Below are 17,359 nucleotides of genomic sequence, written 5' to 3' on the forward strand. Positions count from 1 at the left end.
AAGAAGCGCCTCATGAATTTTAATGCGGTGGAACCAGAAAATGCAGCACAATTACATCTAAAGGAACATTCTTGACTGGTCACTTTAGCGCCACTGAAGTCAGAGACGCTGTCAGTGAGTACATAATTTCAGAGTATGCAAATGTTACGCCTAACATCTGTCTGGTAGACTTTGCCTTATTAATAAAGCTTTTAAACAGGAAATATTTAAAAATATATTATATATAAAAAAAAAACTGCAAATACGAGACAATATTAAAAAAAAAAGTTGGCAGAAATAACGAAGGGAAGGAAAATTTTCTATTTGCATAACCTTTAAACTCTGGGAAATGCACCCGATCTGCATAATGTCCCATCAAAGTCATGAAAATACACACTTACGCAAATTAGGTAATTAGCAAATATTTTATGTCAGTGCACTTGTCTTCGTATTATATTTGAGTGGAATTCATCTTAATATTAAAAACTTCATTACAATTTATATTTATGCATTAAAATCAGCTGCTTCGTGAAGGTAGCCTGTACCGAAGTATTTCTATGTGTGCAAAACTGTCTCACCTCAGGCAGGCAGAAGTAATTGGTTCGTCTTTATTTTATTTATTTATTTTATTGATAGAACCATTCTACCCTCTAGCTAATCGTTTCCCATGTTTCATATTTAATGGAGACGCATTACATCCAGAGTATCTGGCCTGGTGGACACTAAAATGAATCATGTCCCAGTGGAGATTTTCTGCCACTAAGTCCACTGCTGCGATGTCCACGTGTACTTATTTTTTACTTATTAAACATGCCCAAATCTCACTCTGAATTTGGTAAACACTGTTTTAAGTGCTCCGCACCTGCTGCTTGGAACTCAAGGCACAAAACTTTAAAATTAAAGGAACTCATCACCCTCAGATTTTTGAAAACCTGCGTGAGAGACCTCGGTGCAGCTACATATCGCACTTGTTCTTGTGTTAATGTAAATCCCGAGTCTTAGCCCTGTTGTTATTATCCTCCATGTGTTTTATTTGCGTTGTTGTGGGAGTTGCTGTTTGCTCCTAATTATTGCAACTCTCCTAGGCTTCTGTCTTAGGCAGGCACCCCCTGGAAAAGACGTCATTGTATCTCAACAGGATCGACCTGGTTAAATAAAGGCTAATGAAAGTGCACACTGATTCCCTTTGCTGTTAGATTAAAGCATTTCTCACCTTTGTGGCAATTTTACATTTCTCTTCTGTAATATTAAAACGCTCCTAATAAGCGAATGGCACACTAAAATGTAAAAGAAATGCACCAGATGTTGAAACTCATCAATATTCAATTCTCATATATTTCCGATAAAAGTCTGACCAATAATTTTATTCGGTCCGAATAAAAAGTATTACTTTATGACGAAATAAGGTGAAGTTGCAAGAAAAAAATGTTGAAGCTAAACGTCTGAAAGGGGCTAAAGTTAGCTACTCCGTAGTAGCTACCTTTAGCTAATATTAGCTATCAGGTACAGCTAGGCGACCAAGTAAAAAGTTAGCAAACATAACAGCTGCAGCCACTCGTTACCGGGACAGTTCTGAGAGCAGTTTAGCAAGAAAATATTTATCAATTCCACCGAAAAATTACGCATTTGCGTAAAAAAAAAAAAAAAAAAAACGGTGAAATGCAATGCTAAAATTAAGATAACAACGTTAATGGTAGTGTGTCAGAATATCAAGGTAACTGAACGATGCGAGGGCATTTTATTTTACGCTACCTATAGAATAGAATTTTATTTATTTACTGTTTTTACTTACAGGTGCCTCGGAATCCGACTCCATTGACCCGTTTCAGTCGCCTCTACCTCTACCTTCACTTTACCCACCGCACGCGTCAGGGGAGGAGGGGAGCGTCAAAGGTCTGGCAGGGGGCCTCGGTGTTATTTTGGTTGTTCATGTTCAGGTTTTTACTAAGTGCTGTGCAACATGCCAGAAAAGTAAAGCCTGCTTTAACCGCAGATGGATAATTTTCTCACATCAGTTTAGACAATACTTGTGTTTTTGCGTAAATATATCGGCACAACGGGCCAAGTGTTCATTTAAATGCATCCATAAAAAAATAACTTGTCACTTCAAAGCGTTTCACACTTGTGTATCTCCCTGTCTATACTTAATGTTGCAGTCAAGCTTCAATATAAAACGTATTAGTCCTGATTTGGTTTTAATGCCACGCTTAATAGAGGCCAGGAAATAAATAAATAAATAAATAAATAAAGCGATGAATATAAAAGCAGATGGACAATCAAACCTTTCGTCCTCTGACATCCAAGTAAAGTTAGTGGCACTCTATCATGTTATAGAAAATGGAGTGGTTAAAGTAGCTACACTTTTAAGAAAGCCCTGTATTGTCATATCTGTGAAGGTCCTCAGTCATTCAGATCACGAAGGAAGCTAAGTGGACTGAAGAAGCTACTCGGATGAGTGGCAAAACTTCTTCAAGAAACTCTACAAGTCCAGTTGCCTTGCTTTAACATTGTTGGTATACCTTCATTGTCACTTTAGGATTTTTCATATGTGTATTCCTTTTTGTTTAAGCAAAAATAAAGAATGACAGCAACGCCTCACTGTTCGAGAGATTCCTGGCCAAGACAGGGAGCAACAAAAATGAGTGAAGCCAAACAACACAAAGACATGTTCTACCATCTCTGCCAGTATCTGTTTATGAAGTTTGGTATAGTAAGTAGTCAGTGATTAGAAGCAGACGGCTGCCTCTATATAAGCGACTCAAAGCAATTATCTCCTTTATGTAACGCAAAGTACATTGCTCATGATACTGAGAGGCCTTCGCTAATTGTGGCAGACTGAAAGAACCATCTCAGTCACACAGAAAGTGCTGATGGAATACTGTTAGAGAGCTTTAGGACAGCTTAATGCGCTTGGCCTCTTTGACTCATCAAGCTGAGCGATCAGAGAGTGTAATTGAGGGCAAGCCAAAGGCTAAACTATCTTTTGTACACTCACTATATTATTCTGTTACCGCTGTACTGGAATGGAAATTAGATTCTGAATATGATGTGGAGAGTTTTGAATAAAATGTTCCATATATTGTCCCATATATTCTGTCTGAGTTGTTTTTGTGTGTTTGTGTTTGCGCTTTTTTGAGCTTCATACATTTGATTAAAAACACCCACACAGACACATATTTAGATGACTGGAGGCCTTGATTGTAAACCCATGTAAATAATGCGACAAGGCTCTGAATGACAGAAAACAAAACTCGGTTATGAAATTTAACAACAGAACCGTCTCATTCACACAAATCAAACCTGAACATGAGGAAGTTAAGAAATAAATAAATAAATAAAAAACCTACCGCATCAGCACACGTATCTTTTCTACGAAAGAGGTTTTGAGTCTGGAATTGGTTTTTAACGGCTTCAAAAATGTCTTCAGAAAAGTGTCTGCCTCGCCTGTGGCCTAAATATCGCTTTGTAGTTCTCGCCGCCGCAATAATCAAGAGTTTTGTATCCCCCGCAGCCTCCAAACTTGTGTTTACCACCAGGCTCCCGCTCCTCGGCATTTATTATGTCATGTAAAATTAACGAGTGAAGCCCCAGTCACAGCTGCTGCCAATTGAACACTGTTTCCATCAGTGGAGGGAAAAACTCAGTTGTACTTCTCTGAATCGTTGCAATGCATATGGCAGTGAGTGACTATATGAGTCACGTGCGAAGTCACCTGGAACGTGATGTATTATACACCAATCAGGCATGACATCATGACCACTGTCCTAATACTGTGGAAGTCTCCCTTGTGCCTCCAAAACAATTGTGACTCATCAGAGAATGGTCATGGGTCTTCTCCTGCTGAGGATGGCTGCTCCCACCCAGGAGTGTCATTGCTATGGCGTGGGGGTGCCTGATCCGGTCTAGGTGGGTGTTACATTTCTAAGCAAGAATGCTGTAACCTGCTAAGTCTTAGATTTCCATTCCAAGACCTTCTTTCTGACTGTACTTTTTTTTTCTACTATATTATCTATATCCGTCTTCTCTTCCATTTCACTCCCCCTTCGTCTCTCTGTCTCCTCTGCCCTCTTCAAGCAGTAAAGACATTACAGAGATCCACTCTTCTCAGCCGCTATTGATTCCCAAGTCAGCCAACCCAAATCAATAAATCACCAATTGGATCAAGTTGGAGACTAGAGGTTGAGAAGAAAAGGGAGAGGGGAGAGCAGAAAGGAAAGACAGAGAATATAAATATGGCCAAAGATGGAGAAAACTAGACATAAGCAATGATAAAAAAAATAATATGCTGAATGATTCCGCAACACACCCTTAAAATGGAACAGGTTGTATATGTAATAAGCGTATCAAGGCCTCACAAATGGGACTTGGAGGATTTACTCAACACCGGCGCGGGGGTAAATTAAAATAGACAGCGGCGAAACAGAAGCGGGATGTGCGTGTGAGGTGCTCTGATCCTTATTGACTGGCCTGAGGAAATGGTTTCGCTTGATGGAGGAGATTGTGCCTGGATAGAAAGAGCGAGACAGAGGCCTGATGAGCTAACGGAGCCAGACTATCTCTCTCAGTTACTGTAATTTCATACAGGTGAACACACACACACACACACTGAAGTTCACATGCATACTTAGACACAAACCGTTTTCTCAACAGACGGACAGCGGTGTCTGGGATCATTAACCTGGCGTCTTCCTAATTCAGACAGATTGAGGCTACTGCATGTTTTTGTGTGTGTGTGTGTGTGTGTGTGTGTGTGTGTGCGTGTTGTGGTCCTGTTGCGTCTGGACTCTTGCTAAGTGACTTCCTAGTGATAAATTGTTCCACATATTTAACATTTTTGCGTGTTTCTATGTGTAGTTACCTACAAAAAGTACTAGAAAATGCTTAAAAGAGCAGAAAGATTTCACAAGATTTATGACAAAAGGCAAGTTCCAGTTGACTGAAATCCAGCCTAGATTTAAATTAAAATAAATGACACCGCCTCCGAGCACAGTGGACGTCTCACACCCTGATGCCTCCCAGGTGACCACTGCAGAGAGATGTGACGAGATGACAACGGATGAGGGTGGAAGCGACAGCGCCGGGGTATCGTCCTTACCTCCCAAGTGGTAGGTTCCTCCCGTGGTGACGATGAGAGGTGAGGTGGAGCGCACGGCGGACGCCTCCTCGCCATCTATCGTCAGCATGGCGAAGTTCTCCTTGGCGACCAGGCGAATCGCGTGCCACTGGCCGTCATTGAGGCCTGATCCTGAGGGGGGGAGAAAGAATATAAAGATGTGAAAACACAAACGTAAAAGTGGCTTAGTATAAATTATAAACGCCCATTTGTAGACGTGTGTTGTTGTTAGGAGGCGTTTGCTGACAATTCCTGCAAAAACAAATAATTCAGATTCTGAATATTTTAAGAACTCAGTGCCATTTCATTTCACTTAACAAGAAAACAGGCTCATCACACATGTTTAAAAATCAGGACTGGTTCCTTTTACCTCAGCAGTTAACTGTAATAAGAGAATATGTTAACTGGGATTTAACCAATAGGAATACTGGGTGACTCATCCTGGGTGAGCATCATGTGGGTGGATTAATAAGGAAATACAGTTTCCTTATTAGGATGTGCGGCCATGTCTCTGCTTGTCCTCCACTTTGCGGTGCAGCAAGTTTTTCCTCTACAATCATAAATTTGCTGTGTGCCTGATGAGTGTGGCTCAAATAGAGTTAGTTTCCCCGCCGCTCTGCCTCCGCTGCATATTTTCCTCACGTCTGCGCACACAGTCGCACACGGTATGTATGCCAATGCCCCCCCGATTCTTCGTCCTCTCTCTCGCTCCTTCGTTCTCTGCCCCCCTTTTTTTCTGGCCGAGTGCAGCTTCCAGTCTCAAGGCTCCTGTGTCTCAACTCCATTAACTCTCAGAGAACACAGTTTCTGTCAGAAGCGTGCGTGTGCGTGTTCTCTCCACGTGTCTCCAGGTCCGAGCACAAGTCTGAAATGTGTTGCGCTGCCCGTATATGTCAGAGTCCTGTGTGTGTGTGTGTGTGTGTGTGTGCACGTGTGTTCAGTGCATGCACTTTCGCGCTCTCCCTCTTTCTCCCTTCCCTTGTAGCTGTGCTCCATTAAATATAAGTGATGTTTTGGAAGGGGACATTACTGCTGGAGCTGAGAGAGAAGCCGGCTCGCTCTCATCACCCTCTCCTCCATACATCACCTCTTACTGACACCAATCTCTATTCATCCTCCCCTCCCTGCCTCCGCCTCTGTCCCCGATTCTTCTGTGTCTCTGTCTTCATTTCCATTCTTGTATCTCCGCGTTGGACTTTTTTCCCTTTCTGTCTTCACATTCCTCCCTCTCTGTGGCCATCTGCTGCGGCGTCTTTCATTCGGGCTGAGTTCACCGCCTCCGTGAGTGTGATGCGTCGATAGTTAGGACGGCGTTGCAAAGTTCAACCCGCGGTCAGGTGCAAATCAGTCAGTACGCGTATATCTTAGCAGGCTACGCGTGTCGATGCATTCAAGCCACGTGGCGCGCTTCTGTCGTGCCTATAGTTTCCGTCTTCACTATCTTACGAGACACAGTTTCGCATTGTTTGTTTCTCCCCAGAATGCACTTGGAGACCCCGGGTTTCACATCAGCAGGGAGCCTACACTAATTAATCTCTATCAGCGGGGTGACCATGTGTCTGTGTATGTGTGTGCGTTTTGTGTTTGTGATCGCAGCTGTGACCGAAGAAATTAAGGGGCCAAGATGGCCACCTGCTGAGGGGTTGTGACTGCTGTGGCCGTGTTCAGGGCAGTGCTGGTTAAATATGGACAAATACACGCGTGGATCCACATAAAGCCACACGCGGATCCACAAGATTAAAGGTCGGTGTCAGCTTCGCATGAATGACTACAAAAAAAAAAAAGGAAAAAGAAAAAGTTAGTTCCAGTAGATATCGCCCTTGCTAACCTCCTTCACTGACAATTACATTTCCGCCTGTATATTGGTTTCATGTAATCACTCTCGAGCGCTCTGCTCCGTCACACCTCTCTCCATAACCTCTTGAACGTAATGGAAAATAGATACAGTGTAACCCGGCGTCCCCTCATCTGCTTTACATCACCTGCAATAGCTTAGAATGATGAGCTTATCAGCGATGGCAGCGTTACCGAAACCTCGCGCAAACGGAGCGCGAGCGGCTGCTGACGCCCACCGCGAATCCTCCGGCTCCGACGTGTGAGAAATCTCCCTCCCTCGCTGTCACTCAAACCAAACACGGGCTCAAATCGCACACACATGCCAGCTGTCTGTCGCAGATAAAAAAAAAAAAAAAAAAAAAAAAAAAAAAAAGCGCGAGCAGTGAAGGAGAGTAGTAGGGGGAAGAGAATCATTCTGATTTAACAAGATAAGACTTTCCCGTGGCCTGCTCTGGACGTGTCGTACATATGCAACGGGCCAGATGGCTGAGGAAGTGACATGCTGACCAGACACTTTGTTTGTATTCCTTTGAGGTGAATTGAAGATATTGAACTGGGAGTCCGGTCCGATCATCTCAATCCTCACTTTGAATATTCATTCCAAAATAGTTTTTACCGTCAAATTAAACATAGCTGCGAATTCCATCATCCAATCCACTTTTTAAAAAGGCAAACTGGCATCTGTACCATTTTTTTAATGTTTTCTTTTTACAGTGATTAATTCAATGCACATCTTTAAAGTGTACTGCAGCCGCTGACCATCTGCAAGAATAAAACGCCATCTGTACCAACAACGCTGATTCGTTTCGATGTGACTTGTGAGTCGTTTTCTTTGTTAGCGTTAGGGTCATTTTGCAAAAGTAAATTGGAACTCGTATGAACAGTTGTGGACACTGCATCAGCCCACCTCTCTAAATACGTTCAGTGACACCCTTCTTGTACCAACACCGCATGAGACGAATACAAATGAGTTATGTTTGAGAACGGCTGTGGTCTCAGTGAAAGCTTTGTATGGAGAATGTGCATACTTGGTCCCATTTAATTCAGATATTTCTGGAGGGGTGAGGTTTTATAGTGAGGGGCACTCTCGTGCTGATGTTTCTGTTCCGTCTTTTGGGACATTTACAGATCAGGGGCCAGGCTAGGGATGATGTATGGGATGAGGAGAGAGCTGAGAGGGGGGAATTGAGGAATACCAAGAGGGAACTAAACAAACCCAGCGAGGGAAAGTGCGTAGAGGAAAAGCTGCGATGTTCAGGTTAACGGCCCAAACCCATCAAATATAATCTGAGAGATTTTCCTCTTGGGGCAACAAGCAGTGTTTCGGATATCATGTCCTATCCACTTGTCATTGTTTTCAGTCCGACTGGCATGACAGGAGAATGGAGAAAGAAAGAGACAGTTTATGCTTGTTACATACCCCGCGGGAAGCGAGGAATTTGTTCTCATTCTCAAGGTGAGAAAGAACAAGAACAAAGTCTGTTCTGGCCAGAGAACAAAAAAATTTTGTTCTCACAGCCAGAGGAGCAAGAACAAATTTCTTGCTTCTCGCAGCCTTAACATTTACTTTACTGTTTTTGCTTCAGGTATTTCCTAATAAGGCAGCCCTTGTTGCTGGGAGGATGCGACAGGACCTTCTGCCTCTTTTGACTGTTTACACAGGGACACAATGTTTAATGGGAAAATGATCCTTCATTTTTATAATAATTCAAGTGTCTATTGCGACTACTCAAATCCATATATCACACGTACTGTATATATTTCCTGATCTGTACAACAAAAATACTAAAACCTACAGAAAACCACAAATATTTACATCTGAATATGAATCATTTGAAGTGGATTCTTGCAATAGATAATACTAAAACTAGGTAATCGCATTATTACTTGTGAAAATGTACATAAATAGGGGGTCAGCTGAAAATATCCTAATTTATATTAATCTATATCCATTATTAAAATGTTGTAATGCAGGGCATTTGGTAGCTGATTGCTTACACTTTTCCTTGGATAAAATTAATGTATAAAAACAGACTTTAACAGCGACAAGCTAAACATGATGTCATACCAACAGCAATAGAAATGTATTCCCAGCCTCTGTGATATGTGTGTGATGAGCGCCAGACTGACAGCCACTGAAAACAAAGTGACATCAATTACAACAGAGCTTGAAGCGTCCAAGGCTGATCAGCAGCTCCAGAAGGAAATAGATGGCAGAGGCTGGGAGATTGATTTCTGGTATGTAATTATACATTTTCAGAGTTGGTATTTTTAGAAAATCTTGAAAGAGTAGAGAAAAGAGGGGGGGAAAAAAATGATTAGCTCTCATGCTTCTAGTCCAAGCAGCGTAGCTGGCAGCCCTGGTTCGCAGACTGACAAGCAGTGTGGAGGTGGTGCAGGAGCAGAGGCAGGGGGTGACAGCTCTCAGGGAAGAGCTGGAAGACTGAACTCCAGCTCGCAAATAACAAAGGAGATGAGGTGCAGGAGACAACTGAAGGTATTTTGATAAGCGGCCAGAAATACATACATACATTAAGTGAAGATAACGTATTCTGAAATAATACAACTCTGAGAACTGGCTGTTTTCATTGTGTTGAAACTATAAAAATAAAAATTGTTAAAAAAAAAAAAAACTACACGAAACTACAGTCTGGACATGATGAGGACATAATTCCATGTGTGTCATATGCTGTTGATACTATGGAAGTGCTTCACTTCACTTTGTTGGTGATTTTAGTGACATTATAGTGAAACTGGGTTGTTGCTCATGCAAAAGAGACACTCGCACACTCAACCACGCGAGGAAACAATCTATGCTTATGTCTTTACATAATTTCGTTGGTGACTCACAACCATTTCATACAATGGCACCAAATATCAAGACTTTTATTTTTTTTTTTAAAAAAAAAGGAGTCGCTCAAAATCAGTTTGACTTCATAGGGTGACTATGTCATGACCCCATTTGGTGGTGGCTATCAAATGAATTGAGGTGAACAGAAGTTCTCGGAAAGACTATGCTAAAGAGGAAATTGCAGCGTGACTCACAGCATTTTAGGAATATGTCTGGACAACTATGGATTATTCAGTTTATTTATTCTCTAAACCAGGGGTCTTCAACATTTTCAGGGCAAAGACCCCCAAACTGATGGAGAGATTAAGTCAGTATTTAAAGAAATGCAAATTAATGGGGGGAAACTGTCTGGGAAATTTTAAAAAATCTATATAAAAAATGTCTAATCAACCAAAGATTTTCTCTTTGTGGACCCCTCCTGCTCTAAACAAGTAACCTAATTATTAATTGCATAAAATCTTTACTATTTGCAACGAGTAGTGTTGATGTGTCACACTAGGATCATCAATTAGAACAAAGCACATTGACTGCTTATGTCACATTTACAAAGATGGATGGCCACCAAATTATACCAAATTTCAGTCAAAAGAAATGTAGCTTAAAAATAAAACACATCAATATGGATAAATACTGTCAGGATGGATTCTCATTGTCAGCTGTGCAGCAGTCAATAAAAAAGCAACAGTACAGTTAACATGGACTTCTCACTGGTGTATTAAAGACATAATAGAATGATATTAAATTCATAATAACTCATATAGAGCTGCAATATCTCCAGTTACACACCTTTAAAGACCGACTTAATAGCTCCGTGTTAAACTGCCATTCAAACAAATGATTACAGGATATGCAGGCCTTTCAAAAAACATTTAATCTCAATAAAAGAATCCCATCATTCAGTTTTTTTCTTTAGATATTTTAATCTACTTTAAAGAACCAACAGGTAGCTATTGATACATATTAGATATAAGTTTTATCTAGTAAACCACTTGGTGTAGTTAATAAATAATTTTGAAACAGATACTTCTATGCTCATTATGTGGTGTGTAAATATTAGGACGACAACGTGTTTGTCTATGAGTGGGTGCGCGCCCCTCAAAATGTCTCGCATACATTAAAATGTGCTCAGACATCACACATGCATATTGGCGGAGGGTGCTGTTACCATAGTAACTGCTAATACAGCCTCAAAGCTATATGACGGCCTTTGAAAATAATTATCCTCGCCAAACGAGTTCACAATATGCTGATTAGGCCAATTTAGCTTCAGTACGGAGGGGTTTTGTTTTAAATTTGGTGTCGCCTCCGTATTGAATGGTGGAATAAAACAACAGCTCCAACTGTAACATGAATCACTTCTCTGTCAGCCTGGTGAAATAAAACAAAATAACCTATTGTGTGCCCAATGAAAGTTTGATATTTTTTCAGATTAAAAAAAGAGAGAGAGACTGTGTGAGGAATGATTACAATCCAAAAACTAAAGCATCCGATGGCGAGCATGGTTTACTGTTAGTGTTTCTTTTCCTGATTGCACAGTGCTAGAAGAAGAAAGAACAGAGGGACTGTAGACTGCAAGTGTACGTCTTACGCGTGTCAAGATTACTGACAGTGCCAGAAAGGGGAGTGCAGGTGGTCACACGGTAACGTCTACCAACATTCGAGTCCGAGAACAAACACAGCGAAGTCTCTCAACTGCATCAGCGCCTGACCTTAAAGATGAGCTGAAAGGAAGCCTGTGTGACTGATAACACTAACAGCGCCCCAACAGTTGACAGTGTGGGTCTTTTAGAGACCTACTTGGCCGTCAGAAGTGTTCCACTGCTACTCTGACTACATTTGTGTCAGGCTGAGACATGGGCTCAGGTAGTAAAAGTGTCAAAGAAAGTCATGTAATGCTGAAAGGGTCAAGCAATTGCACAAAGAGACAAGTGGGCAGACCGACACAGCGAGGATGAGTGCTGCACCCAGTTTCAGAAATGGCTCGCTCCCAGCTAACCATGACCAAGTGATATCCAGCGGGCTTGAAAGAAGAGCGTGTGCTTTTTTTGTGTTTGGAAATCTGTATGTGTGCAGGTGCTGTGTTTTTATCCTGTCTCACTGAGACCGCCAGACAGTAGCAGAGAGTGATCTCATTATGAGAGCTAAGGAGATATTGAGCGAGTTGAAATGAATAAATAATTTAAAAATTACAGTACACAAGGGTCAGGTACAAAACAGGGGCAACTACAATGGTGGAAAAAAGTTTTCGGACACCTCATGTATTTGTTAAATATTGCATTATGAATCACTGTTAGGTCTTCAAGTGCAATTTCTTTTCGTACAGTCACAGACAAAATACTAAACAAATTCTAAAAGAGCCCTTAAAAACTCAAAACTGATTGGTTCCATAGAAATACATAAGAAAGTTTGACTACTGGGTCATTTTGGTACCAGTGATCCACAAATGAAGGCCATGCTTTTTAGTAAAAGACACATTTGCCGTTGCCGTGCTTCGTGTATATATAAAGCCAGTACATTTGAAAGTTCTTCAGAGACTAAAATGGCTAAAACAAGGAACCTAATGCAGGAAACGCGCCTGAATATACAGATTCTCAGCCAGGAAGGGCACAGCCGCCGCCTAGATCGCCAGGAAGTGCAGATGCAGCAGCTGTTGGATACGTTCTGCAGAAATATAGACGGACCAAAAGCTTGGAAGACAAACCAAGATCTGGGCGTCCAAGGGTTTTTCCAGCAAGAAATAACCACATCCTGATCCACATGTGTAGGGAAAACATTACATCACAGCAGCTCCAACAGCAGTGGTCAAACCAAACCGGTGTCCAGTGTTCCACCTGCACTGTACATAGTCGACCTTTAGATCATGACATAAGTCTTACAAGGGTGTCAAGAAGCCCCTGATCAATAAGAGAGAAGTTAGCCCAACGTTGTTAGGCCCAAGCACACAAGAAGTGCACAGTCAGGAATTATAAGAATTATAAGATTATGTTAAATTGTAAGGTGTCCAAAAACGTTTTTTCACAACTGTACAAAGCTGGGAAGGTAAAATTGAATTGTTGACTTAAACAGAGTGAGAATAGTGAATTTGTAGCCTACACGGATACAGTCCGTATGAATGAAAATATATGGACAATGTGCCGTTGGTTTGTTGTATAAATGTCTAACACTCGTGGGATAACGCTACTTGCAAATGGGCAAATGAATTGATACGAAATCCTGTTAAATACCTAATCTGATCCAGATCCAGTACTATGGCGACCCCATGAAACTGCAACACGATCTCAGGTGGGAGCTGATTACACAGGTATCACCAAGTAATAAAACTTTCCATACTATCGCGTTACACGCGGGGAAGGAACATTATTTGTGGCTGCCCCCGAATGTTTTGTTTCTCTTTATCTCATCTCCCTGGAGAACGTGCTAGGGATATCAGGCCGCGCAACAAATCCTCGTAAGCCAGTGGAGTGTGGATATTATTTCTGTAACGTTGCCATTCTGCTGGGGTTTTTTCTGCTCACTTTCCTTTCTCCTCCCATCTTCTCTTTCATCCATACCGCTCGTCTTTGCGACTCTCCTCTCGGCCCCTTTTCTCTCCCGTTTCCATTATATATTGATCCTATATGTACACTATAAATGAATTTTGTCTGCTATAAATTTATGGGGCCCTCTGGCATTCATGAATTTTTTTCTCCCCGATCTCCTCCACTCCTAAATATTTGGCCCTCCAAGGTAATTTGAAGAGCTTTGCACGTCTTCACATGTGGCAATATGCCGACTACCCAAAGCCCGAGAATACGCCGTATTAAACCATGCCTATATACACACTCATGCAAAAACTAATACATACACACACAGCAGGAATGAAACAATATAACATTATAATCCGGGGTGGCTGTGGTGTGTTCTTTCCCCCCTCAAATCCGCGCCCCGGGCCTTTTCATTATTGTAATGCCATATGCTTTCAGTTCGGGCTGCGCGAGTAACCTCATGTGTGACTGATAGTAATTCGGCATCTCAAAGGAAATGGTGTTATTACTTCCAGCGGAGTTGGTGGGATTGAACACATGCAGGCAGGGGCTCGCATGCACAGCCTTAACGCGGCAAAAAAAGTATTTCGGCTCCCGAAGAGCTCGAGTCAGGCCGGCTCTGCGCCGCCTGTGGCTTTGCCTTGTTTTTGCAGCGAGGCTCACCTCTGACGGAGCGATTCTGGTGGGATAACACATCTCGCTGGTGGCATCAAATTGGCTGATTTACAGAAATGGGAAGACGATAATAAAACTAAACTAAACTAAATGAAGCCTGGCATACAGCTGCTTTATAGAAGAGAGAAAGGAGCGCTGGAGTTGATGGTGTCGCTTTGCTGCAGCGTGATGTGTAGGAGGTGACAAATAATTTGTCTATGCCTTGAAACAAGAACTTCTCATTTTGCCTCATGTCAGTTCCCTGCACACTTTCATGATTATATCCCCGTCTTTTTACTTGCCACAATCACAAAGGATGAATTAGGTTAATGTGACTCGCAGTCATATTTTCACCATTTTCTGAAGGTATAATTACATATTAAATCCATTAAGATTAATTACGGCCATTTAGTTGTGTCTTGTTTGACAACCAAAAAGCAGTGCACAGACATATTTCCTTACTTTGTTGCAGGAGAGCCTCTTAGAAAATGAGATGTCTTGGCCTCTGCAAGAGTGCCGGAGACTGTGAGCATTGTTTCCATGGAAACAATCCCGGCGCCCGATAATTCGATAATTAATCAAGAGGGTGATCAGACGAAAGCATCTTCAGCACATATTCAAAGAGAAAACCAACACCAACAAGCTTTTTAAAAAGAAAAAAAAAAAGATATTTTTTTTTAAACGAGAAAAAATGTGGCTTATTGGATCATTTCATGCTAGGCAATGTGGAAAATGGACGCTTGATTTGTATTTTCAAACACATCAAAACATGCTTTGGTCTGGCCGCATGGACGTTAAGGCGTCATTTTCCAGCCTCACTCAAACAAAGCTGTTAATAATAATTCTCACAAAAGGGTTAAAATAAGGGTCTTGAAGAGGAAAGTAGTATCTATTAATGCACAAACACACACGGCTAAGAAGACACCCACAGTCTAATCAAGAGTGTTTGAGAGAGTTCATGGTCCTTTAAGTTTTATGCTTTGTCCGCTTGAGAGGTAATGTTTTTTTTTCCCCACACACACACACACACACACACACCTTTAGAGTGTAAGGGGCATGTGTTCCTAGAAGGCAGGAGCTACTCTACCCATAATATCCAATTTCCAATCAGAGGGGGGGGGAAATGTAATGACCACAGGAGCCACTGCACCAAGAATGAGGTTACGAAGAGATATGAAGTTTTTATTTTTCCTCTTTTTCCTGACCCACCCCCCACTCCCCACCCCTCCACCAGCCATTTTCTTGTCCAACACCTGCAAATTGATGTGCAGAGTGAAGCCTTTAAATTACAAGCTGGTGGTTGGAGTAATATCCTCTCCTGCTCTTATCACTCTAAACATCCATAACATAACATCCCCTAAACTGCATTAAGCCGTTTTAGCAAAAATAAAAGCTAGTGCGATTTGACTTTCTATTTAAAGCTGCATGGTGTGTTTTGTGTTTTTCTAGTGAGCCTGAACTCTTTCTACCAGATAATGTCTCGCAACTGGGCAACACCAGAGCTGGAAAACGACCGTCACGGCCGTCCTCTCGGAGTCTTATCACATAACCGCCGCTGAGAATCCCAACGTTTAATTTGCTTTTACGCTCGAGTTTCATCCACTAGGAAAAACAAATATCTAAATCTCATTGGACACTTCGGTCTAAATCAAGGTCTCCGTTCCTCCGTCTCTCTGTTGGATTCAACCTTAATTTAATGAAGCTCTAAAGAGAGGTTACCGCCGCTGAAGTTAAAAGTCAATAAGCCCATGTGGTCCATGTTTAGACAAGTTGCTGGGTTTTAATCAAAAGTAAATAAGAAATTAGAGAATCTGTTAATTATTTAGCACCAGTTCTTACATTATCATGTATTTTCTTAAAAAAAAAAACACTTCTTTTTGCATCTCTCTAACAGTATAAAACTTAACTATTAGTCCTCACCTATACACCTGATTTACTGTGACATGTTCGATGCCAAAACCATTGTCTTTCATGAAACATCTTTATTTTTCATTTATCTCTGTCTGAGTTTTCTCCCTTTTAAAAGTACTTAGCACTCGTGAGACACAGCTTTCTGCGATAAATTGCCTCCTGTGAGTTTTCCGTATACCGGCCTCGGCTGTTTCGGTTGAAAAGCACGGGCTCAGAGTGGCAAATAAAAAAATATGTGCGCATCATTTTACCTTCCAGCAAACCAACGATTATGCGTCTGAATATGCTGTCACTAAACAGCTTCATAAACAAATTATCCCCACTGGGAAAAGAAAAAATAGACTGCGAGGGACCTCTCTTTTTGCTCTCACCCTGCTGCTCAGCGTGTGGGAATACGAACGACTCTCCCCAGTATATTCAGCATTAGGAGGGACTAAGCATTTCATTACAAGTCCACCGAGCTCCCACTGTGTCACTGAAGCTGGAAGGCAGTGTGACTTTCCTTCTTGGAGATACTAATAACAGAATCAAAAGAAGGGAGAGTGTGTTTGCGTGCGGGGGCGTGTGTGTTTGTGTGTCTGTGTATTCTGGTAATACTGATGTAATCGCAGGCTCAAGCCCAATTAGCCTAGAGGGTAACTTTGTAATAATCCCTACCCCTGGGCATAATGGCCTATTAAAGCAGCAGTGGACAGAATAAATGAGTGTGTCTAAAGAAGGAGAAAGAAAGAAGGGGAGGGAAGAAATAAGAGCAAGGGAGGAAGGGGAGGGAGGATGGCATGAAAGGGGTCGCTGAAAATGGTCTCATGTTGACAACAGAATTATCTGCATATCCGGCTTCTTTCCTATTAAAATAGTTTGCATGGGCAGCAAAACAAACAGACAACCAAAAAAGACTGTATTACTGAAATTCATCTTTTTTTATAATGATCATTTTAACAGTTAAATTGTTGGAAGCCATTCCCCACCACTAAATCAACCATCGAGAGTGTGTTGTGATGGAGGAACCACCTGTAATATCTTGACTGACACTGCCAATCTTTTTGATGATGTGATGATTTCTGTGGCAGTGCTTTGAAAGTAAAGAAAATGAGAAGATCTTAGATGTTGGACAAGTTGGAAAAGAGCTGGATAAACTGAGATAGTAATATGTAGAAGTTAAAATTAGCTTCTGGAAAATGCAGATTACAATTGACTGTACCACCAGCATATGAGACAGGCATCTACACCCACTCAGCCACTTTATTAGGTACACCTTTCTAGTAAACGGCTGGACCCCCTTTTGCCTTCAGAACTGCCTTAAGTCTTCAACAAGGTATTGGAAACATTCCTCAGAGACTCTGGTCAATATTGACATGATAGCATCACGCTGTTGCTGCAGATTTGTCGGCTGAACATCTATGATGCCAATCTCCCGTTCCACCACATCCCAAAGGTGCTCTTTTGGGTTGAGATCTGCTGTTTCAGCTTTGTGACATGGTGCATTATCCT

At 41.6% G+C, this 17,359-nt stretch overlaps 1 protein-coding gene across 2 annotated transcripts in view; it reads right to left on the bottom strand.

Annotated features, from left to right (window-relative positions):
- The window catches only part of cntnap2a (contactin associated protein 2a), a 319,293-nt gene that overhangs the window by 124,423 nt on the left and 177,511 nt on the right, over positions 1–17,359 (bottom strand). For both annotated transcript variants that reach the window (XM_047568711.1, XM_047568712.1), the window contains exon 10: positions 5,075–5,224. In XM_047568711.1, coding sequence (XP_047424667.1) covers positions 5,075–5,224 — 150 coding nt within the window. The remainder of the gene's footprint in view (positions 1–5,074; positions 5,225–17,359) is intronic.

Source organism: Mugil cephalus, chromosome 18, assembly GCF_022458985.1.
Source record: "Mugil cephalus isolate CIBA_MC_2020 chromosome 18, CIBA_Mcephalus_1.1, whole genome shotgun sequence".
Taxonomy (NCBI): Eukaryota; Metazoa; Chordata; class Actinopteri; order Mugiliformes; family Mugilidae; genus Mugil; species Mugil cephalus.